We start from the raw sequence: 26710 nt of genomic DNA, 5'->3' as shown, positions 1-26710 counted from the left end.
CACCTTTACACATCAAATTAGGCCTGATGAAGAATTTTTTAAAAGCATTAGATAAAGATGGAGACGGCTTTAAATATTTAGCTGAGGTTTTTTTCACAATTAAGTGAAGCCAGATTAAAAGAGGTTCATCGAGCCACAAATAGGAAAATTAGTTTATGAAAATATATTTGACAGCAAACAATCCTAAAGAACTAGCTGCATGGAAGACATTCAACGATGTCGTTACTGGTTTTCTTGGAGAAAAAAAAAGCTGAAAACCATGATCAGCTTATAAATGAACACTTAGCAAACTACAAAAATTTAGGCTGCAGAATGTCATTAACATTTTTTACAATCTCATTTGGACTTTCTCCCTTTAAACTTGGTGACATCAATGACGAACAAGGAGAAAGGTTCCACTAAGATATATTCTGCAGATGGAACAACGTTATCAAGGCAGTTGGGATGAATCTGTGATGAGTGACTACTGCTGGATGACAAAAGGAGAAGACTTCACTGAACACAGAAGGAAAAAGATATTAACATAAACGTAAATGTCTGTAAAATAAAGGTAGAGATTTTAATTGTAATTATAAATATTTTTGTATTCAATTATTTAAGAAGTTTCTCAATATTTTAAAAGTTCATAACCAAAAATCTGAGAGTGATGAAGAAAAACTGATTTTATTTTAAGATTCAACATAAAAAATACATTCTAATTCACTTACTTTTATCTCGATTCAGAATTATTATTTTATTTTTTTTTTTTTTTGTTGTTGACCTGTGTAATAAATAAAGAAGATAAGTTTACCGTTATCAAACGTAATCAAAACAACTTAAATTTACTTATTTATCTTTAAGACATAAAATAGGTGTTGAAAAGACTGAAACATTGTTTAAATTATACAAATTCGCAATAAAAACAATTAAATAATTGTGTGGTACTCTAAACGAAGCAAGTCGTTGCGTACTTCAAGCTAATCAATTATTATTATATCGGCATGAAAAAGTGATGAAGTCAATTATTTAAACAGCAAAGTCACGATTCTTTAAGAAAATAAATACATAACCTAAGATAACCCTGATTTTATGTTACCACTTGCTAATTAATGTACTTTTTTTTAATAAATAATATTTATTTTATTAAAAGAAATAATATATAATTTTAATATATGTATTGGTACGCGCTCATGAGGATGTGCGTTCAATCGTGTAATTCTATCACATATATGTGTATAGTAATTATAACATGACCTCTTGTATTAAACTGTAAAATTTAAATTCGTAAATCGTAAACAGTTTAGACAAACTCCCAAACATTATTTATACATACTTACAATTTTATTGTCATTAATAACAATATTTTCTCTTATTAATATTTTTTTAGAAAATAAATACAAGCGTAAGAAATATATTGAAAACAAGACATATCTAAATGTTACAGATTTTAACTAGATATTAAATGAAACAAAATTTTCAATATTACAAAATAAAATTTGCATTTAGTTTTTGAGAATTTTATTCATACCATTTATTCATAATTAAATTCTCTACAAGTTTTGTTTAAAATTTTTATGTTTATTGCCCATGTAACAAAATTATTTTACGCCAAACATAAAATATTGTGTTTTTCGACCTCAATATTTTGTTTTTTACCCAATATTTCTCAAAAACTACTAAAAATACAGTTCTAGACCATATCTTTTAAAATTTTTCAGATCAAATTTCATAAAATACTAAATTTACCCCTTAATTTGGGTCCCAATATTTACAGCCTGGCTTAATTTAACCGAAGGCGCAGAAATCAGGGCAAAATATTTCGCCAGCAAACACTCGATAATGAAGCATTTCCAAAACTATGTTTATGAACTTGCTTTTTTATTTTACTAGTATAATATGTCCTAAAAGTTCGTTACATCTTCGTGGATCATTCTGTATAATACATATATAAAGTTTTCTTTTCACTTTTCTACGTTTATGAATTAAAGTTTTTAAATAGAATTTTAATGTATTAAAATATTTATAAATTATGAAATTTTTAGAATGTCTAAAAGTTGAGTTAAATAAAAATGATACCAGGGAGTAGTAATCTGCTAAACACTAAAACAATTTCTTTTAAATAATCAACTGAAGACAAATGGGAAGGTTGAGAATTAACAGAATCTGACTAATCAACGATTTCATGGTGTTTTTTTTTTTTTTTTGTTTTTTTCATTTTATCTGAAACGAACATAAATCCACTTTAATAATAAATAAAATTTATCTCAATGATAAATTTTTAAATATTCAATTGTAAAAACCAGTATAACAAACATTGAGATAAAATAAATTTTCAAAAAGTAATATATAACAATTTTTTTTTCAAAAGTTTGTATTACATGTTTTCTCATGTGCATCACTAAACAGAATAACTAACTGTTTGTAGTTCAAAATATGTTATTTCAATTTCAATGTCAAATTGTATAATCATTATTTGTTTTTATAGGTAAAAAATTTTAAGGATTGATCGGTCTTCTACATTAAAATTATCTAATACTTGCTGTTTGAGTTCATGTTGACTAGTTATCGTATTTCGGTTAAATTAACATTTATCAAGTCTTTTTTTCTGCTAATTTTAATTTTCTCAATGAGAATGAATTTTAATAAAGAATTTACTTTTAACCTGACTGCAGAATATAGGATAAACATAGAATTTCTGTAGAGTTTTACGACATTATTCAAACCAAATGTGTCGAATAAGTTTACTTTCCTATTTGGTTCTGTTAAAAGCCATCACTAAATCAATGAAACTTTAAGATTCATTCTTAATCCTTTCTCTTAATATCTTTCTCCAACCATCCTCAGTAATCCAGTGGTACCTCTGGTTCCTTTCCCTTTCCTGAAGCCAAACTGTTCCTCTCCTGCATTCAATTCCATTATTCTTATAACCTCCAGTTTAGGATTCTTAACAACGCAGCATGGCTGTTAAAATTTTAATTTTGTATTTCGTACGACTTCTGGTACCAGTTTTCTTCAGTACTGGTATCATCACCATTTTCACAAAGACTTCAGGACATTCTCCTTCATGGTATATCCTATTAGACAGCTATTTCTTCCACTTTTTCCTCAATTAAGCATTTTTAAAATTCTATGGGAAATTCATATACTCCAGTTCGGTCTTTTATTCTTCATTTGTTAAATGCGTTCTGTACTTCACATTTCAACATCGTTGACCATTTTAATACCGTTCTTTCGCTATCTTCCATTCCTTTTTTATGTGTAGAGCCACAGGTTTCTCTCTCTCTCTTGTCATATACAAACCTTCCACGTATTCCTGCCATCTTTCTCTTACTTCTTTCTATTCCTGTAGCATTTTACCATCCTTACTCTCAATTTCTCTAAAATAATCTTTAGAGGTATTTTTATTTAATACTTTATCTGATTACTTTCAAAAAATTCTATTTTTTTGTTTAGAAAACCAGATAGCAATTGAGGTCTGTTCTACATCTACGGTTAGTCATTCTCATTCTTATTTTTTATTATTATATATATTATATACGTGTGTGTGGGAGGGGGGCGCATGTGTACTAACCTTCATGTAATTATTTGCATTTATGCGACTGATAAAAATCAAATGATAGTTATTTAATGAAAATTGTATACCTTGACGCGTACAAAAATCTGAAACATATTACCTCCCACAAAACGTGAATATATGCTCTTTCACTGTCAGTTTAAAAAAAAAATTAAAATAAAGTAATAAAATTTAATACAATGATAGAATAAAAACAGTTTTGCAAGTTAAAATAGAGGTTCCGTATCTAAATTATAGGTTTTTTTTATAATTTAGTTTAACTTATAAATTTAGCATTTTCACAGTAGTTTTATTAAAAATTAAAATAGTTTCTCCTAGGGAATATATATTTTTTATTACATTATTATTATTATTTTATTATATATATTTTTTTGTTTACACAATATTTTTTCCGGAACGTACGAAGACTTAGTTGATTTTGAAGACTGCGTATTAGATAGGCAGTGACGTTTTAAAAACTAGTTTATCAATAAAAAGTAATTAACAATAAAATTGTTGCCGAGTTGATTTCTGTTAAAAAGTAAAAGATAATGAGTGAAACGATCTCACATTCTCTTTCTCTAGACCGACCGAAAGAAGAATTACGGCAGGTGACCTAATTTCTTTAACAAGCCAGACTGCTATAATGTTTTGCTAATTGCGATACGATAAAATATGATTTAAGCACAAATAAAAAGAAAATTAACGGGACTTTTATGTCTCATACAAAACTTGATTTAAAATTATTTTTTATATTTTTTAAAGTTCATACATGATAGAAAAATTTATATAAATTTACTCAAATTATTCATTAATATGTTAAAAAATGTTAAAAATATTAATATGTTAACGATTTATTGTTTTTAAATTTTTTAAGATAAAAACGCAATTAGATAAAAAGTAGATATAGTAGATTATTAGAACGTTTTAATAAGGCAGAATCGGTATAAAGTTTGCGTGTTGTAAATAGTCTTAACGGTTGCAATAGTGAAGAACTAAATAGCTCATTTTGATAGCAATGGTTAACACTAAATGAAAGTAACTAACTACCGTATTTCAGTTTATCTCATTCTATTTCAATCTCCCTCGTTCTACTTCCATAATATTCGTTCCTCAGGTGCACAAGATATAATATTAGACCGTAGGCCTACCTTTATCTATCTACTAAGAATAATCCAGACTTGGTATCACAAATCAGAGCGGGTTTGAATTGATTCTCTATACTATAGGCTAAGCTGACACACCTAAGTTGTTTAAATAAATCTGCCTGAAGGTTAGAAATGAATTTAAAACACTTCTTAGTAATAATTTATTAATATAAATAAATTTTCTTCTTTTATTATTTATTATCGAAGTAACTTTAATTTCCTTTTTTTCCTTTTCAACGGATAAAAAACATTATCTTGACAAAATAATAAGCCACTGTTTGCACACTTTATATTTACTTTCTCTCAGCATCTTTGATAAAATATACCAATATTTTTTTTCCACAACTGAAAATAAGCTAATTACTCGATTGTGCTATAATTTTGCAAATAATTTAAAGCCTACTATCATTTATTATATGTGAACACGCGCACATCGTAGGGTATATAATGTACGTATATTTATTACGTGTGTCGTACTTTATAGGCTTGATTCTCGTATGATATTCCGGAAATCTTCAGTTATCTAGAGCAGAGCTTTCTTATTCGGTATCCGTAAGCAGCAGCATTCTTTGTTCATGTAATGTATCGGTAGTTAAATTTATATATCACCAGACCACGATACGTTATTTATTAGAATCCAACAACAGAATGATATCTGAGGACAGAATAGAGTAGCTAAAATGTAACTGGTTCGGCCGGGATTGGAAAAAATCAGTCTCCCGTACGTAAGGCTACCATAATCCGTTTCGGTACGCTCTTTAAATGCTATAAGTATACGGCAAATAGTTAAGTATTTCTTACTTATATTTTCCTGGCTGTTACATTATACAAAAAAAGGGAAGATCTCAAAAAAGAGATCTGGGTTTTAGTGTTTTTCGATCTTTCGGAAAAAATAAATAACAAAATTACAATTGTTGTTGTTAAGAAAATAATTATTATTAGAGTACAATGTAAGTGTGAGTTAATTATTATTAGTTTCTGACAATGGAGTTATTCCGAAACGTATCAACATATAATAAAAGAATGAAACTAAGACAACATAGAAAACAAAATTACAGTTATAAAATTATACATTTAAGTGTGAATGTGTGTGTGTCAGAGAGAGAGAGTGGTTGTTTTTGTTTTGGTACTTATCTTTCTTAATACCTCAGGAAAGGTATAATCTAAAAATCATTAAAATGTTATATAAGGTACTTTTTAATTAGAATTGATTCCAATAATTTTTTTTTTAGAAAACAGGAATGAAGAACTGGTATGATATTGAAGTGGTATTATATATGGAATGAGGGTTAGACGTAATGAAAATTTTACTCGTACGTGTTGACTTATTTTATTAAAAATAATAATATTGAAATCAACGCATGAGTTTATTGAAAAACAAATTCTCATCACTAAAAATTTATGATTTACACTTTTTCGAAGTTTTTATTTTTTCTACCTACCAAATTAAGACGGTAAAAACTTATTTTTCGTATATGAAGCTTATTACGGCGAAAATGATTAAAAATCTTTATTACAGAAATGAATTAAATAAAAAATACGGTAATATTTTTATTCAAAATCTCTATATTGTTATTTGAAATATCTTTAACATTTTTGGATAATTTAAGACCGAGGATCTTTATTAAAGATATTTTATAAAATATTACTGCTTAACAGATAAATCTAAAATATTTTTGTATTAAAATACAAAAAAAAACAAATACAATAATAAATAGATAGTACAATATCAAAAAATATTGATAAGAAAAAATGAATATTTTCCTATAATATAAGTTTATATTAAAATAAAATTGCTACGAAGAAAGCTTAAGTACATAAAATTATTTTTAAAACATTCCAAGTCTAATGCAGGAAGTTAACTTAAAAGAAGTTTAAATCGCTTAAATTTTCATTAGGACTGGCCACCACGCATTAACCCATATCCCTGACAAGTATTACAAGAATAACATTTATCTAGTAATATTGATTAAAAAATTTTATTTTTTTCTCAATTTTTCTTTTAGTACTGCATAATTTTTTTTTTTATAAAAACATAATTTGATCGAACGGGTCAAACCTAATGCAAATTTTTTTACTTCACATTTTGATCTTTGCAATTTTGGATCAAATCTGCTTCCACCACGCGGTTAGTCAAACCAATAAAAACACCATTTTTCACTTTATTATTATTATTATCATTAATAACATATATTTAATAATAATATGATATACACGATTTTATATCGTTTGACAAAATTATTAACTACAAGATACTTAAATATTTATTGAATAGTATTTACAAATTTTTTTTTAAATTTAATAAATTTTACTTAATCTTATATAATTTCATTTAGAGATTTTTTGAACATAAGTAATAATACCGGAAAACCTTTGTAATTCTTTGTCGGCTTTTTTTCAATTTAATGTAGTTTTATGTTTTTAAGCCCCCTGTTTTTACTAGTTATAATTGTTTATCAATCGAAATGAACATCTTTTAGATTTTTTTTTTAGTTTTTGACGGTTTTCTATTCACGGTTTTTTACTTCCTTGTACTAAGTAAAGGAAGTATTGTGATTGCGTGACTTTTCGGTTTTCAGATTTCAAAGGAAATATCCATTTTGACCATCCCTGAATCCATTTGGCTAGTTTCGTCGTGACGAATGTACGTACGTATGTGCGAATGTATCTCGCATAACTCAAAAACGATTAGCCGTAGGACGTTGAAATTTTGGATTTAAGACTGTTGTAACATCTAGTTGTGCACCTTCCTTTTTCATTACAATCGACTGAACCAGAAGTATCCAAAAAAGCCCAAAATCCAAAAAAATTGGATTTTGGACGTTTTTAACTGAAGTAATAAGCCCTCATTGAGAGATTTTCAACGATATATCATTAGTGGTACTTATTTTCATTGGTTCCAGAGTTATAGCCAAATAAAATTTTAATTAATGAAATATTTTGATGTTACAAGGGGAAGGCACATCGGTTCGAATCCGACTTCATTTCCGACTTTTTTTTTTAATTTAAATATATTGATTTATTTAATAATTATTAACCTCTGATTGTAAAAAAATTTTTACTATAAATAATAATTCAATAAGTGCAATAAAAAAATATGGAAAAAATCAGAAGTTATTAGTGAAATAAAATTTTGTGTACTTTTAAATATGTGTATATGTAATTTAATAGGCGTACAAGAAAGTCATGTGGTGCCAACATCAGATTTGGTGAAACATCTGATTATTTAATATTAATTGAAAATTATAATTTAGAATTGTATTATTTTATTTATGCATTTGTTTCAGTCTACTTGATAATAAATATCACTATAAAATTTAGTAACCTTCTCCAGTTTCATCTTTGTTTTCATTTTATTGATCATAATAATTTAAAAAACGTAGTATTAGATAAATAAAAGGCTTATACTTAAAGAGTAATGAAGGGACTTTTACTTTAATCTAATAATTCAGGTAAGATTGTTAAATTAATAATTGTATAAATATTTGATGTTAATAAAAACTAATATTTTAGCAATTGCGTAACAGTTCACTTTTATTAAAATATTGGAGGATCGTATCTAACTTTCAAATGAAATAAGTTTAAATGAAGTGCAGCAAAAGTGTGTATATATAATTAATTAGGCGGACAAGGAAGTCATGTAGTGTCCACATCAGATTTTTTTTTTTTCATTAACAATTTAATGTTGCTTTTTATTTGTATTCTTTACAAAGTTCATTATTAAAAAAAAAGTTAGTATAATTATAAAAACTCCATAAAAATTGTCGTTCAATCAATCCAGTAGAACTGTAGGAAAAAATTAATTCTCTAGTTGTTATAAAAAGTTTTTTTATTTTCAACTAAATGTAAAAATGTAATAATGATCAAATTAATTTTAAATATCTTTTTATGGAAATGCATAAAGTTTTTTTGTGGCTGTTTTAGGTAAAGTAGTTTCAATTTTATTTTGCTTCATTTTGTGCCATAAATTTCTCTGTAATATAAATAGTAACCTTGTTTTATATTAATATATTTTTAAATCTTAGACTATTATTGCTCTAAATTACTATGATCCTATCTGCCAGTCATTTATTACAATTTGTACGAGGTTTCAAATTTATTTCTCATCTATATGGAATTCACATTTATGAAAGTAAATAATTTTTTACTACGTATTTCATTTTTATGGTGCTTTTATATTGATGGTAGTAAATAATATATTCACGCTTAAGGGGAATAACGTACTTAAATATGATGAGAAATGGGCAAATTCAAGAGCAGTTATCGATTTCTTTTACTTATAAGGCCTAATATTTTCTTAAAAAGGTTTATGAAAGTAAGCCTATTTTTCCTTATAGGTTATTGTTATTACTACTAAAAGTAAAAAAAATTGAGTTTATACAGCTGCTGTTTTTCTTAAAGAGTTATGTGTGAATGTCATATTATTCAAAGTAGCTAAATCACTAAACCACTGTTTAAGACTCGACCTCTTGTATAAGCACGTCGTAGCATGTTGTTTAAATCTTTACTCCATAACCTCATCTTTCTTCATTGGCGTGTTGTTTTCATTCAACGCAGGACAACGAAAAGGGGACCGTATTGTTTCCTGTTATACTACCATAATTTTTTAAACATTATGTAGCCTACACATGTTAAAATATATACGCTAGCTGTATACTCCAGTTCACTCAGGTCATAACAAAATTTTCTGATAAATCTTACCGAAAAGTATAGAGAGATTATCATAATTGTTTTCAGTAGTTTATAAAAAATTACTTATTGTATAGGTAAGTGAAAAAATAATGGGAGGAATTTCGTGGAGATAGACAGAGTGACAAATAATTATTTTAATAGCTAAATATTTATTCTTACACTAAGACTACAGATTATTTATCCTTGTGTTCTCCCGCGTGCACTTTCCGATACACTTGTAAACATGTAATTTTACAATCTATAATAAAGAATATATTTTAAGAATTCTTTATTCGGTCTATAAACTGATATGTACGTATATAATTAAACAAATTTAAAAAATACCGAAATATGAAAAAAAAAAATGTTTTACGACGAAAACTGATCAAACGTTTTTTGAATAAACTTGAATAAGGGTCTGTGTTAAATCAACCTGTGTGTTTCATTGAAAACTGATAAACAGTTCACTAATGATGCATTAACCAGTAGGCAGTAAAACAATTTTAATGGATCATTTTTGTATAACTTTCACCCATTTTAAAAATTATATCGCCTGTTTTGTGTTTTATAATTTAAATAGTTTTAAAAAACTTTTATGAAAATTGCTTGCAAGTGATAAAACTATGAGCAAAAACTTTAATATTATATATAAATAACAATAAATGTTTCAAAATTATACTATTTTATCAGAAATTCAGGTTTAAAAATTCATAAAATAGTTTCCCGTATATTATATAAACTAGATAGCATTTAAATTTTATTTGTATAGTATTAAATCTGAATATGTTTATTTGTTACATCTAAAACATAGAGTAAGCTTTACATATTCATAGCATGTTCAATACAGTAAAGGTTACGTAATTTAACTTACACCGGGATATAAGTAGTATATTATAGCAGCCCTATATTTCAGTTCTTGATTCGATTTCGAAGTTAATGGAACTTGAAAAATTAATTCTGCCTACTAGATCTAGTTTCATTATCTATCATAACATCTTCTCAGATATCTTCATCAGAAGAACTGATTATGTTGTAATTTTCACATCGAGCTCTTTTACGGAACCTCTTGTTGAAAATATTGTCTAAAACCTAATCCTGATTCGCAGACTCGAAATTCTGAATAGATATTAACCATTTCGCTACGCACTACACATATCAGTTGCTACTTCCTCTTCTTTAATTCACTAAGATTGAAATTACTAGTGACAAAAAATTAAAAATCTCAGAATATAAATCACTGAAAAAAATCCAATGCCTTACAAGGGATTCCAAAGTCTAAAACCTATTTAAGTCAGAAAGATTTGGCGTTAGTTATAGGAAACGTTTTCCTCTAAATAACATTGAAAAAAGGTTGGGAAAACTATTAGAAAACTTGAGAAGATTCAAGGATATATAAAATAGATAACGTTTCTAGATATAGAATACGAGTATTTAATTATAAAACTAAAATAGGTAGGCATACTTAAAGAATAAAAAATTTAACCGCGATTATGTGTAAAAAAAAAAATTAGATTTACCTACATTATATTTAAGAAGGTTAGTTTTGTTTAAATTTCAATAAACATTTGTTCACTGTTTCTTAGTTTTAAATTACCGTTATTTAGGCAAACAGTTAGTTAATTATTGTCTATGTAAGGGAATGATAGTACAAAACATCAGACACTGACTTCCTATTAAAGTAAAATATTACTGGAATTTAAGTTCTGCATACTTGTTTACCTCTTTGCTATTATAATTTTAGTTATACTAAGAAGAGAAAGAAAATAATTCTCTTCGTTTGAAACCTCATTAACCTTTCATGTATTTTAACTACTTCGCGGTAATTCACAATAGAATGAATACGTACCCTACAAATTATTCATTCACTCCGCCGATTACAACCTAGATAAGATAAGATATTTTAGATTAATCTCCTGTTAACATCGTGTTACAACGGTAAGGTTAATGAGGACAATTCTACTCAGGATATACATGGTGTTAATTGTCAATCTTTATGGGATTATTACTTTTAGATAATTTGAATTTTTTTTTTTATAATTAATTGTAAAATTCTTAAGTTTAACATATTAATTTATACCTTCAAAATTTATTTATAATCGATTACTTGACTGGGTTAATGTTATATACCATTCCTTTCTATTTTTACTAGTATTTTAAGTTCAGTATATTTACTGTATCCCACAGTTTCAGTTCGATTGTCTCTTTTTATTTCGTTGCAGAATGTAATATTAGATTATACTTTCTAAATTGTTTTTTATCAGTTAACTAAATCTGGATCATTTTAACAATCTGTTAATTTTATATGATTTTTTTTTTTTTTGTTTTTTAATCTATCTTATGTTATTTTTAATTATTAATATATAACCTTAACAAAATGTAAAGCCATTATAGTTTTATTAAAAAGAAGCTTGATTTTAAATACGGTTAATTTAAAACTATGGTAAAAATCTCTTAGAATAAACTACGGTCATTTATACTTTCCTAGCAATTATAGCTAGAATAGCTATATTAAAGGAGAAAGTATGGCGATTGTGTCAAAATGGATTATTGAGTTTTTGAAAATATTTACGTTTTGGAGTCCAACTAGAACATCTTGACAAAAAATATATATATATATATATATTTATATATATATGTGCGTACATATGCTATCGTGTTGCTCTTGGTCTTGAACCTTAGGATTAATCAAACCGATTTTCTTCAAATTTGACTCAAATATTTCTATATTTGAGGCATTGATCATATTAAGTTTTTCAAAATTCGTTGAGGGGATAAGGATACATCGTGAAAAAAGTAATTTCGATTTTTCCAGAGCCATTTTAAAGAAAATTTTATTAAAAAAAATTTGTTAACTGTAATTCATTTATAAATAATACAATTTTTTTTTAAATCAACCCTCAGTTCTTAAAATTTAAATATATACTTTTTGGTTTTTTTCTCTATTTCCCTTCGGTTTAAATATTTTACTACAACTTGTTGAAAGTTTATACTTCATATATAGAGTTATCAAGAAATGTGTACAATTTTTTTTAAATATTAGACGCCGTACCTAAAATGCAGAAGAGTATATAAAAATTATATTTTTTCTTATTTTATGCTTTGTTGAAATGGGTGTTGGATTTATATAAAACTTTAATAAGCAAATTTTTTAAGCTTAGCCTTTGTATGAACATTTTTAGAAAAAGTTTTTTAAAAGTTATTCCTCACCTGTAAAATATTTATATTCTTTTTTATTTTTTATTTTTTTTGTTATAACTCTTTTAATTTTTATTATTAATAGCCGGAAAAGTCATGCAATACTTTGCCAGATTTTTAAAGTAAAATTCTAAAATTTGGGTTTTTGCCCGTTCCTTGGACGATTTTCCATCACTAGGAAAAGTGATTTCATCTAAGAACTGAATAACATTTCCGATAATCAATACAACATTCGCCCCAGGTCGTTGGCTGAGGCACTAAGTGGTAACATCCGTGATGATTCGACTTCTTGTAATAAACTTGAAAAACTGGTGGCTAACGAATTCCTGGTGAAGCAAATCGTTAATCTAATGAGACTCTTTTCAACAATAATTTTTACGATTGTCAATGAGGAACTACTTAAAAATCGCAGCATGGAATATCAACGGTATTTTGCATCGGCGAGAGGAGCTGGAGACGCTACTTTAATCGGAGAAACTGGAAGTTGTCTTAATATTAGAATTCCATTTTATAGATCGAAATTTTCTGTTCATTCGGTGTTTCAGAATGTATGGGACTAACCGTCCTGATTGTAGGACCCATGAGTGTTCTGCTATTTTTATAAGAGCTTCCTCCTTTCGTGACCGTTCACATTCAAGCAACCTCTTTGAAGACACTGGACTGGATTGGGCCACTCGACTTCCTAAAATTTATTGCCCACCACGTCACGTTACCTCGGAGAACATGTTTCATGAACACTTTAACACACTCGATAATAGATTCATTGTAGGTGGTAATTGGAAAGCAAATAACTTATTCTGGGAGTCACGCCTAACAACCATACGTGGAAAATCAATGAAACTGTCTACAGAGAGATAGATTACGGTTGAATTTCATCACCGGGCTTGAACCCATTTATTGGCCTACGGATCTCACAAAGGTTCCAATTTGGTGGATTTTTTTATCAGCTAGGGTATTTCGTCGTTTTAATCCGATGTACAGAATAGGAGTTTTATATTATTTTATAATAATAATAGGAAACCTGATATGGACGTATGGGATTCAGCTCTGAAGGACGACTAATGACAGCAACGTTAAAGTGATCCAAGGATCATAGAACAAAATATTGAGAAAAGTGACCCAACCGCCTTGGTTCGTCAGGAATTTTGAAATACATAAATACCTGAGGATCCCGTATGTTCGGATTAAGATTGTCCATTTTAGTTCAAAATACATGGTTAGACTAAATAGATATCTAAATCCCCTTGCTTTGAATCTGTTAGAATCGGTGATAATAATAGACGATTGAAAAGGATTCATGTGCTGGATCTTAGTGATGGTCGTTGGATACTCTAGTTTCATGTTTTTTTCCAGTATTATTTCTTGTTACTATTTATTTATCAATTTTTTTACTATTTTTTAACGCTTATTTGTTTGTTTTAACGTTATTAATGTTTGTTTATTACTGTTTTTGTTCGTTCATTTATTTATCTGAGTTTATCTTCTTTTTAATAGACATGTGGTCCTTAGAATCACCAAGTTATAGAATCCAAAGGTGAGAGTGAATCTTACTTGTGAGTATATTAACTTGAACGTTTTCGTAATTATAATCTTTTACTGTCTGTTGTCTCGGGTGGGTCAACATTGATTGGATGGTCCTCTCTCGTGTAATATTTCTAACATATTTATTTACTTAAGGTTTCGACAGGAGAAACCGATCGTAAGTTATGACTCTACAATAAAGAATATCGTAATTTTTAATTAAATATGTTATAAGATATCATAAGAAAAGCAAAACAAACAAGTAATAAATAATTTATCAAAACTGCTTATAATGAGATAGAGATACAGTAAAATCGAGTTAGAGTATTTGGATTTTCCATTTATTTAAAAACGTCTGATGTGGATACCATATGACTTCCTTATACGCCTATTAAATTACATATGCACAATTTTTTTTTAAATGAAATGTTCATAAAATTTTATTTCATTAATAACTTCTGACATTTTTTTCATATTTTATTTATTCTTATTATTGAATTATTTATCGTAAGAATTTTTTTACAATCACAGGTTAATAATTATTAATAAATCAATATATTTAAATTTTAAAAAAAGTCGGAAATGAAGTCGGATTCGAACCGATGTGCCTTCCCCTTGTAAGATCCAAATATTCCATTAATTAAAATCTTACTTCACTATAACTCTGGAACCAATGAAACTAAGTACCACTTATGGTATATCGTTGAAAAGCTGTCAATGAGAGCTTATTAGTTCACTTAATAAAAAGTCCAAAATCCAAATTTTTTTGGATTTTTTGCTTTTTTGGACACTTTTGGTTCAATCGATTGCATTCAAAAGGGGAGGTGCACAAGTAGATGTTACAAAAGTCCTAAATCCAAAATTTTCATATCCTACGGCTAATCGTTTTTGAGTTATGCGAGATAAATATCGTACAGACGTCACGCCAAAACTAGCCAAATGGATTCAGGGATGGTCAAAATGGATATTTCCGTTGAAATTTGAAAACCGAAATTTTTCCACGATCACAGTACTTTCTTTACTTCTACAAGGAAGTAAAAAATATCATAGCTGATTTTTTAAATTTGTATATATATATATATATATATACACACACAAATTTAAGAAAAATATATATATACGATAAGATATTACATTAAATATAAAAACTTTTTTTAAATCATCGTTCCTCCCTAAAATGGAAATTTAAAAATATTTTAAGTCTTGACTGTTTCAAACTTCACTTAAAATTCATGTACATAAAAACACCACAAACAGTAAATATTGGGTTTAACTGATTTAATAACTCATTTGAAAACTAATAAATTGTAAAATACTGGCCAATAGAGTTAATCAGAGAAAAGTTATAAAAACTTATAGGTTTTTGTTTATTTAGTAGGTAGGGTTATATTATCTTCCAATCCCTTTGATAATAATGGCTGACAATAATTCACATTTTCCATTTTTATACACTTCATTTAAAGAAAAAAAAAATACTTTAAATCTAATTACGAAACGGTTAAAACTTAAAAAAATAATTACACTTTCATTTTTAAATGTTATGGTGTATTTTATAGAAAATTAAAAAAAAAATTGAAATAATTATTTTAACAACTTTTGAGGGTGCTCCATCAATTATCTCACCGCCTCTAAACGTTTCTGAAATTTTAAGTTGATTAAAAGCTAAAAACGTTCAAACGTGTCCGTTGTAACTATGATTTTATTAGTTATAAAATAAAAATAATAAAGCTACAAATAAAATAAAAAACAAAGAAAAACGTTGAAAAAATTCAAAAATAGAAATAAACTTGGACAAATAAGGTCGTAAACTCGAGGTCGTCTGCAAGCTGACTGGGTAAGCTAATAAATTAATTTTTCTTTACAATTAAGAGGATTTGGATAATTATATAAACAATTATCATATAATAATAATTTAATTTGTAAAAACACAATAAAGATACAAAAATATGCTGGTTTAATTAAACTTTAAAAATTAAATTCACTAATCATTTAAATTTTATTATATACTAAACCTATTTAATCTACTTTAGCCAACTTAAAATATAATCGCTTTTATTCCAGAACTCTTTCCCCAAAAAAATAAAATGTAATATTTCCGGGATCATAAAAAAAGTAAACTGTCTTCATCCTCTAACCTACTTCACAGGGATCAGATTCACTATTTTTTTTAAGTGGTACATTATTCAATGCTTCATATCCAGCTTTGAATGCATCATTAATAAAATTTTAGTTTAAGGTTCTCGTCATGATTTTCTCATATTTTAACGAGGACGGTTGAAATTCAGTAGGTAAAAATATTTCAGATTGTACCAGGATCGAAAGCGAGACCAGACGATCTAGAAGACAGTATGCTAACTTATTTGGCTGGTCTATATCAAAATTTTAATTCTAAGAACACAAAATATTAAAAAAAGAAAAAAATATTACTTAAAATTTTTAAACTACATTATTCAAATATAATAATTATGATATTTATATAATTTAATAAAATTATATTTATTATAATAGCTTTTAAATAAAATCTATTGTAATAAATACAAAAATAAAATTTAATTCATTCCTTTCTTTATTTTTTTTCATTAGTTAATAACGAATATGTGTATATGTATATAGATATTTATTTATTTATTTATTTATTTATTACTGTGACCGTTTGTTATTTTGTAGTTATAATTTAAAATGTTTTGTAATAGTAAAAGAATATTAATGAAAAAATAATGACAGTGTTTTGTATTGAAAGGTCAAGTAGGAGCTTATGTATATGAGGTTAATATCTTACGTGACATGACAGCGAAACGAACTCATCCTTACCAATAGTCTGTACACGACTTGTTATAACCTATCTATATACGGAACGTTTCATTTTACGTTCATGCAACTGAAGTATAGAAACATTTTAACATATATTACATTCAGTTGATCGATTTGTAATAAATAATAATTTTTGTTAATTCCAACAAAAAAAAATTAATTAAAAATAGTTATACATGAATATTTATAAATTTTCAGCCGTATTTTGAATCTGACAAACATTTTACTAATTTTTGACCTGTCTAAGCACGTGTGTGGATTTGAAACGGGCAAAATTTTTCGATACCTATTGTTACCGCAAAAATAGTAATCTAAAACTTTCTCAACTTTGTTATCCCTTTTGTCTTTTCTTCGGAGAATAATTTAAAAATGTTATAGCCCATTAATTTTATCTGAAAGAAATAGCCAGCTTTTTATTTTTTACTTATAATCCACTTTGTTTTCAACGGAAGAATTTTTTGTTGAAATTATTTGTAGAATACCAGAAAAACTCATATCTAACGCATGCCAGACTGTTTTTAACTTCTCCATGAATGATAACGAAAACTCATCAAAACTGCGTAAAAGATTGTTAAAGGACAAAGACCTTCAGACGATGTCCTTGAATTATATGATTTATATATATTTTTCACATAATTTAGATAGACACGTTATTTTAATCACGGTTACAATTCTGATATTAATTTTTTTTATGAAATGAATTAATGTAAATTTTGTTCTAGGTATAAAAAATAATTATTCCTTTTTATCTAGTTCTTCCTTTAATTATACCTACCTAAACTCCTTTCGTATAAAGCGACTTTTAATAAATATGTAATGAACATAATAAATACCATAAAAAGATCTGTAGTTACGTATAAAAAAACACGCGAATAACACAAACTACTTTAAAACAAATCACTAGAAATTATAATCCTTTTTCAAGGTAGAATTTTTCACGTGATTTAAAAGTAAAACTGATAATTAAAAAGACTTAATTATTTTAATAAAGTAAAAATTTTATTTTTACATATTTTATTAAATTAAATAAGAGATATATATTTATCCAGAAATAAAAACTATTATATTTCAGCACATTACGGGGAAAAATAATAATACCTGCAATCTATTTCATTAACATATAGTAATTATAAGATCTCTATAGATACAGACAAAGGATGCAATTAACATTTATATAAAGCAAATTAAAGCTTATTGGGATTTACGTTATTTTATTAAGAAAACAATAAAAAAATTGTAAGAAACGTATAGTGTACTCTTTTCTGAAAAATACAGCTTTTACAACTTTTTTTGAATATGCAGTATTCCAACATTGTAATTTCAATAAAAGTACTTTATGTAACCACTCTATAATGATAGCATTAATCCACGAGTGCGAAGTTACGACACGAGCCTTGGCGAATGTCGTAAACTTCGCAAGAGTGCTTAATTATAGACAGTTGCATACCGTATTTTTTTACGGCTGAGAAAATATTGGGATTATTAATTTAGATTAATGATAGAATGCATTGTTAACGGAAACCTTTTTTTAATTTTTCAAAAAATACATTAAATAGTAAATTTCTGGGGCAATAGGTTATTAATCATAAGTTCTTTCTTTAATATCAATGAATTTCAAAGACATTTCTTCCTCAGAATCCAACGTAATTTAAAAGGATAAACAGTGTGAAATAGAAACTTAATTACCTATTAGTGTACTTTCAAATTAACTTCTACTTGCTAACTAGTAAATCGAATTAAAATTAAAGTAAAATAAAAAAAACAGCTGATAAATTAAACAATATCCTCTTCTGACTGATCAGTGGTTGAGCCGAGGGCATTGTTCCCATGCAGCCGTGAGGTGTAGCGGCGTCTCGACAATGGCTGAAATAGTGTAAATGTCACGCGGGACTTTGCGATGGAGCTGAGTGGGAGTAGGAGGTCTCTCCGCCTCTCCCTAGTGGACCAGACCGGAATCCATAAATTAACCTAAGTCTGAGATATGAACTAAAATGAATTCACTAAGGGAGCTAGGAGTAAACTCCGTTGTTGCGAGCAATATTGCTGGTGGTATGTTATTATTTCTATTGCCTCGATCCAAGCGACATTTACAAATTGGCTCTGTAAAATGTAGAACTAGGCGCGGAGTTCGTGCTTCCACGAACTCGGTAGCTAGTTTAGCGGGCAACGATGTAGGACATTCAAGAAGTCTGTATGAGGCCTGCAGCGAAAGCAAAAGCTGAGTTAAAAATCACCGATGTAAATGTCTTCCGAGGCATTTACATCGGTGGCATCCCAACCGAGGCCTGGCTTATTACTGTGAGGTGTAATCAGTTGATGGTTTATAAGACGACTCCCGTTAAAGCCCATCAGGGCTAGAAACGGGGGGATGTGGCGACCGCAATCGTTACAAGGTCTTCCCCTGCGGGGGTTGGGATGATCAGTGGTAGAAAGAATAGGCTTTTGATTGGTGTTAAACACCTATATCATATGAAAATTTGTTTCATAATGACCCTCATTATGATACTTTCTTTATCTGTTTAGCCTTCGGAAACACCGCAAGGTACTACTTCAGAGGATGAATGAGCATGATATGTATAAATGAAAATGAAGTGTTGTCTTGTACAGTCTCAGTTCGATCGTTCCTTAGGCGTGTGATTAATAGAAACCCAACCACCAAAGAACACCGGTAGTATTCACGATCTAGTATTCAAATCCGTATAAAGTCTTTTTACTAAGATTTGAACGTTAGAACTCTCGACTTCGAAATCAGCTGATTTACGATGACGAGTTTACCACTAGACCAACCCGATTGGTTCCTCATTACGATAAAGGTTCAGCCGCGTAATTCAAACTTATAACACAGCAGTAGAAAAAACAAATATAAGAAGTACATATATTTTTTTTTTTTGGGAGTTATAAAACTATAATTAAACATGCTGAAAGAAACCAGTAAAACCCGTCTTTTTCCACGTTTATTTTTTTGAAAATTTCTTCCGTTTAGACGGATTTACACGGAATACGCTTTTTTTTTGCTAGAAAGTTAAAAACGTTTGGCCTGACTCCAATGTATAGTTTATAATTGTAGTTATAATGATAATTTTTTTCTGTTGCAGGATCCAGGATGCTGTGGGTGCCCGTGGTGGCCGCAATGGTGTCATGTTACGTCATTGCACAGCCTCCACAGCCCCAGGACCGCGGCGCCCACAGTAAGTGTACAAAATTTATTTACTTTACAATTAATTAATTATAGTAATGATATCCAACACAAATTAGTTAAGTTAATGATAAGTATAATAGTTATATAATGATTAAATATGTGATTACTAATTTATAATAATTTGTATTTTTCTTCTTTTTTTTTTTAAAATAAATTTATTCGAAAGTACTATGCAAATTTTGGCCGGATTAGAGGAATGGAACAACAATAAAGAATATTCTTAAACAGTAACAAATTGTAATATTTATAAGATTTATCCACAACACGTGTGAGTGTAGCCTGAAACTTTGTAAAATTAGGAAAGGCGTTAGGAAAGGCCAATAAATGATACCTACAACCTTAACGTGTGGATTAAGTGACAAATAGCCATTCTTATAAACACGAACTAATTATTTATTATTTTCTTTAATTCTATATCTATTGAATTCTGTCAACTTTTTGCATCTAAGATTATAAATCTGGAAAATTCGTTTTTTGTGATAAATGTAAAACGCAAATATTTAATTTGGGATTACATTTAATTTTTTTTTCTTCAAAAAAGTAATATTTATGAATTAAAATAACATATAACATAAATATATTTAATAAATTAGTAAATACAAAGAAAATTATTTAATTCTATAGTATCGATCTGAACATTCTTGAAACAGTGGCGTTAATTGAACGTTAAAATAGTTCCATAAAATAATATTGATACCGAGTTAAAAGTCATCCCATTCATTAATTTAATTTAAAGCTAATTCTGGAGTATCACATAATCCAGGCAGACAGTATCGCTATATTCCATGTAGATTAATTAATTTGTGTACCATTAGTAATGGAATTAATCTAATGTATATAACTGTATATAAACTAATATGTATAAAACAATGCTTTGTTTCATTAAAGAAAGGAATAGATTAATTTGTTGTTTTATACAACCTGTTCCTGTCTATCTCGTGATAATCATTAAAATTGTGTCATTTGAAATTCATAAAAATGGGACACAATAAGTTAAAACTCAAAAAGAGATAATTATAAAGAAAATGAGAATATCTAAACTATAATCTCAGAAACTATAAGTTTTATGAAAACTTTTAAATGAGGAATCTTCCCTAGATTTTCCCTTCATTAAAAATATAGCACGAGCATTTTTGATATCTTCGCCCGTTTTTCCAATATGGCGGCCAAGTTCATTATTTCAAACGGAAACCCCGTTTTTTTATTGAATTTTTGGGTAGAAAATATTATTTTAAAACATTTTTATTCTTGGATATTTTTCTTTAAACACAGCCGTTACGGAGCTATGGTTTGATAATTCTAAAGTAACAAAAACAATTTTGGGCTAATGACCACGGCAGTCGATGCCTCTTAAACCTCGAAAAAAATATGAATGCTAAATATTTATCAGATTTTTTTGCATTTTTGAAACATTTTGTATAACATCGATCATAACACATTGTCGAAAGCTGTTAATGACGTTTTTAGAAGAGCAACTGCCTGCATTTTTACTAATGTTTGCCATTTTGAAAATCTTTTATAATTGACACTGCAATTCTGTTGTAATTCTTTCTTCTTACTAAATAAAACTAAAACCACACTATTTAAGATAAAAGTAATTAATTTAATTTTACTTTTATTTTCTACTTTACATAATTTTTTAACTTTGAAAATATTATTTGAAAACCAGATACTAATACATTAGGTTTCCATTTAAAATAACAGAGACGGTCACCATATTTGATTTTACAATTTTCATACGGGCTGATATAATGGCCGTAAAAAATACAGCCAGTCGCTCTCCTGAAAACGTCATTAACAGCTTTCGACAGTTTATTGTGATAGATGTAAATTTGTCAACAATGCAAACACCGCTGATAATTATTAGTATTTATTTATTGTTTTTGTAAGTTTACAATTTCTAGCCGTTAGCTCTATAACGGGTACGTTTAAAGAAAAATACCCAAAGTAAACATGTCTTAAAAATTCTATTTTCTACCAGAAAAATCAAATATAAACATTAGGTTTTCGTTTGAAATAATTAAGTTGGCCGCCATATTGTCAAAAACAGTAATACTGTATTTTTAATGTAAGGAAAGATCTAGAGAAGGTGGCCAAATATTTTTCTAAGTAAATAAATAAATCGAAATTCAAAATCTATAATTCTTCCTCATGGAAAATTATTTATTACTACTTCTTTCTTTAATTTGTTTTGTTTTTCTACGATCTATTTTATAATATATTTAACTAAAAATCACAATTATTATTTTGAAAAAAAATTTTAGAACTTTAAAAAATCACTGGTAATCTATTAAAGAGTTTTCTATTATTATTTTAAATTACACTTACTTATAATAATTAAGCTTTCAATTCATCAAATAAATAAAAAAAATATACATATATTTAAATACCGAGTAATTAAAAAATATAATTTAATGATTAATTATATATTTAAATAATTCCCATTATATAATTAATATTTAATAATAATAATAATAATGCCCTGAGGTAGATAATCCCCACGTCCGGAACACAACATCTATGTTCCACGTCCAGGACGGCAACACCTGTACTTACGTACATTACATATAGCTGGCTAACGAGGTTTTGAGTAAATTCCTCGGTTATGCTTTTTTATGTTTGACCTGTTTCCAACTTCAGGTCACTAAACGGACTGGATTTTTCGGCTACCTGCAGGAAATGGAATAATAAACGATTTTGAAAATGGACTCATACCACTCTTAGAGCTGGCGATGTGGCGCCCAGGGTCAATGTTATTGCAGGTGTAACGGAGACCCTTCCGTTGTCCACATGCCCCCTGCGATGGCAAGCATGTAGCAATGGTGCCCATGTATGTCGGTGCATGGGAGCTCTGAAAGCTTCGGTGATTAGGAGCCTGGAGTCAGTGCAGAGACTGCGCATCCACTCTCTGCCAGGACATATGCCGGTTCCACCGGAGTACCGGATCGGACCTCCAAGGTTAGTAGCCCTGGAGTGGGGGTGTACCCCGGCGGCTAGCCTTGCTACAGAAGGGATCAACCGTTCATGAATATTGAACAATCAAACGTGGCAGAGGGTGCACGTAAACACCCTCGTTTAGAATCCTCCGATTCGCCACAAGCGAAGAGGAAAAAGAGCAAAGAGTGTGACAAAATCAAGAAAGATGCTGATAGAATCAGTAAAGACTTACGTAAAAGCTTATTTGGCTATAGTGTACCTAAGCCAAGATTTTTAATTATTACAAAGGAGAATGGAAACTTCCAAAAAGTTAGTCCATTCTTAATCGCAAGAGAAATTACAAATTGTGCTGGTGGTCCCGATAAAGAAATACGAAAGACTTTTAATGGATTGCACGTCGAAACTATCAACGACGTGCAAAGCCAGAAAGTCCAGGCATTGAAGAAGATCGGTGAATTTGCGGTTTCTGTCCAACCGCATATCACACTGAACTCAACCAGAGGAGTTGTTGTTTGTCGCGATCTTCTTAATTGTACAGAAGAAATTGTACAAGAAATGTCGAGTCAGGGAGTGACTCAATGTCGCAGACTTACTATGAGAAGAAATGGTGAGATTCTTCCTTCGGCCTCACATGTTTTGACATTTAATAGGCCGAATCTTCCTGAAAAGGTACGATCTGGCATCCATCGGCTTGATGTACGAGCATTTATTCCGCAGCCGATGAGATGTTTTAAGTATCAACGATTCGGACACACAGCAGCAAGATTGAAGCGCAGGAAATATGTATATGTGAAGAAAAAACACATGAGGGTGACCCATGTAAAGACCCTCCAACCTGCGTTAACTGTAAAGGGCGTCACAATTGTCGTTCAAGAAACTGCCCTACATATAAATTAGAAACAGCGATTCAGGAAGTTAAAACGCTTCAGAAGGTCAGTTATCCTGAAGCGAAGAAAATTGTTAATCAGCGTACACCACGACAATCGACTTCTTACGCAGAAGCAGCGGCTGCCCGTTCCACATCTAAAATTAACGTGGAGCAGTTGCTTAACACGATGGCTCCAAGTCTTGCGACGATGATTGAAAGAATCATTGATTCAAAGATTGAGTCGACTCATCGGATGGAACAAACTAAACATGAGAAGGTTCACTCTCGTCTGACGCCGTTGACATGAGAGACGCACCAGCACAGTTTAAATCACCAGCTAAACCTGCGATTACTAAGCCACCAACTGAAGTAAGAATAAAAAATCTTGACTTATCTAGCAAAGAGAAACGGATCACTCCGTCGTCTAGTGACAAGAAAATCTGAATCTACGGAAATGGAGGTGCAAGTTATTATTGAGAAACCACCAGACGTAGAGAATATAAAACCTGTACCAATAGAGCCTCCAAAAGCGCAAAGATCAGCTTCGGTGAGAGCATCTATTTCAGCTGGACCCAGTACTGCAGTAGACATAGAGTCCAGCTCATCCGCCGCGGAGACTGCATCGCTTATTAGTTTAGATTCCCTAGCAAAGATGCTAACAGCACCGACGAAACTTTCATCAATTGACGTCAGCCGCAGAACGTCACTGGCATCCGAAAGAGAGGAAGACGATGCCATGTCTGAGGCCTCAGATACGCTGTCATCAGAGGTTGAGGCCGTCAGAAGAATGGAGAAACGCAAGAAAGGATGGAGGAAAGCCTAGAAAGTAATATTCTGGATTCGAAGTTAGCAGAACGTACATTTTTTATTCATAAGAATGTGAATAGTTTAACCTTATTTTTGAAGTGGGATGGTGCTAATGACCAAAGTAGTCGATGCCCCTAAAAACCTCAAAAAAAAAAAATAATAATATAGTTTATTTTTATTAGAGCAGAAAAATTAAATGTAATAACTAAAATTGTTTTCAAAAATTTAATATTTCTGAAATCCCATTTTTGGTCCTTATTGAAGTTTATGGTTGAAAGCTATTTACAAAATTTTCTCATACTAATCAAGAACAATGTGCACAAAAAATCTGAATTTTCTATGACGTAGAGAAGTATTCTTTTTGTCGGGGGAAAACCAACAATTTTATATGCACATAAATGTAAGAAATGAATTAAAACCCTTCTATTGTACAAATATTATAAGATCTGTGTTTTTCATACGGTATTACGCAAAGGACTAGTTTTAATAAGTTAACATCGACCTATATTAAGTGAATTAATGCAAGCAATATCGGTCTTTATTTATTCTGCCTGCCAAGGACAACATTGAAAATTGTCTTTATATGTAATATTTTCAACAAATAAGGAAACCGACTTCCTATTCACCAAACTTAATAACCCATCATTGGTAGATTAATTACGTTATAATTTCCATACCTGATTTTAATAATAATATATAAAATTATTAGTTCTCATAACAGAATATTTAACATATGTAATTAGTTTAACAAACGGTATACGTCCTTCTTTTTTCACTCAATCCGTTTAAAAAAAAAATAAAATATTTAGATTAGTAGGCCCATGCCATAGGCTAATTAAAAAAATATATATAATTTTAACGTATTAACGTAATTTTTAAATAATTTTTTTGTACTTAATAAATGTAGGTTTAACTAATAATTCGTTTAATAACTTAATTTTAATTTAGATGTAGTAAATATTTTGAAAAATTAGCAGGAAAAAATTTTGAAATTTATAAAAATAGTAAGATTTTTACGGTTCATATTTAATTATTTTCAAATAAGGTTTTGTATATCGGTAATGAGATAAAATTAGGGTCGGTTTTTCTAATAATTCAAAGAATGTATGATATTTTTCTACACACTAACTTTCTATTTTTCTCTATCGACAAAAAAAATGAAGGAGTTTTCAGTTTAAGCTGTATTATTTTTACATATAAGCCTTAATTTTACCAAATGAACTGATTTTTATGATTCTATTTTTATTTTGCAGGTTAACGTCCTATATGGATTGTTATTTAATTTTTTCCCCATTTTTTCCGTCACTTCTCTCTTTTCTTACATTTATTAAAAAATAACTTCATTTTTCTAAGAATGGTATTTTTTTCATACGGATAGTGTCTATTAAAGGCCTAAAACAAAAATAACTACATTGAATTTTTTTAAATAACGCCAACTTAAAAACCGTGCTAAAGAATAAAAAATACAATTTTTAATTCTGTTTTAAATTTAGATTTTTTAAATTTTAACGCAAAATTAAGACAAATCGGCTTAGACTTCTAAAAATTAAAATTTAAGAAAGAAAACATTCTCGTGTAGTGTATTTTGTTTTTACTACGGGCAGAAACAAACAACCAAGAAATAATACAGCATGTTAACATTTACCAATGGTTCTTTTCGCTTAAATTAAAAATAATTAACAATGACTCTGATTAACAATACTTTTTCGCTAGGAAATTCTACCTAAGAAGAAATAAATCTAAAATAGGATTGACAAAATACAATAAAAACATTAATAATTGATAAATTAGAGGAAAGTATGGTGCTACAGCAAGAATTATGTTATTATGTTATTAGCGCAAGAATGAGCTGAAAAGAAATCTTTCTCGCGAGAATGAGAATAATGGAGGAAAAGAAATTTGCTAATATCAGAATTATATTTCGTATTAGGATAAAAAATTAAATTAGAAAAGGAGTTTACAATTTCAGAATACATTTGTAACGCCCACTTTCTGGGCCTCTAGCGGTAATTAGTGAGCCA

At 28.8% G+C, this 26710-nt stretch overlaps 1 protein-coding gene across 1 annotated transcript in view; it reads left to right on the top strand.

Moving 5' to 3' along the window:
* The window catches only part of Sb (serine proteinase stubble), a 443865-nt gene that overhangs the window by 354373 nt on the left and 62782 nt on the right, over positions 1–26710 (top strand). Inside the window, exon 2 of the mRNA XM_075365332.1 lies at positions 19974–20066. Coding sequence (XP_075221447.1) covers positions 19982–20066 — 85 coding nt within the window. The 5' untranslated portion in view covers positions 19974–19981. The remainder of the gene's footprint in view (positions 1–19973; positions 20067–26710) is intronic.

The sequence above is a fragment of the Lycorma delicatula genome, chromosome 5, assembly GCF_047948215.1.
Source record: "Lycorma delicatula isolate Av1 chromosome 5, ASM4794821v1, whole genome shotgun sequence".
In the NCBI taxonomy this organism is placed as follows: Eukaryota; Metazoa; Arthropoda; class Insecta; order Hemiptera; family Fulgoridae; genus Lycorma; species Lycorma delicatula.
The sequence above is the reverse complement of the archived record's forward strand: the minus strand, read 5'-3'. Positions and strand labels throughout refer to the sequence as shown.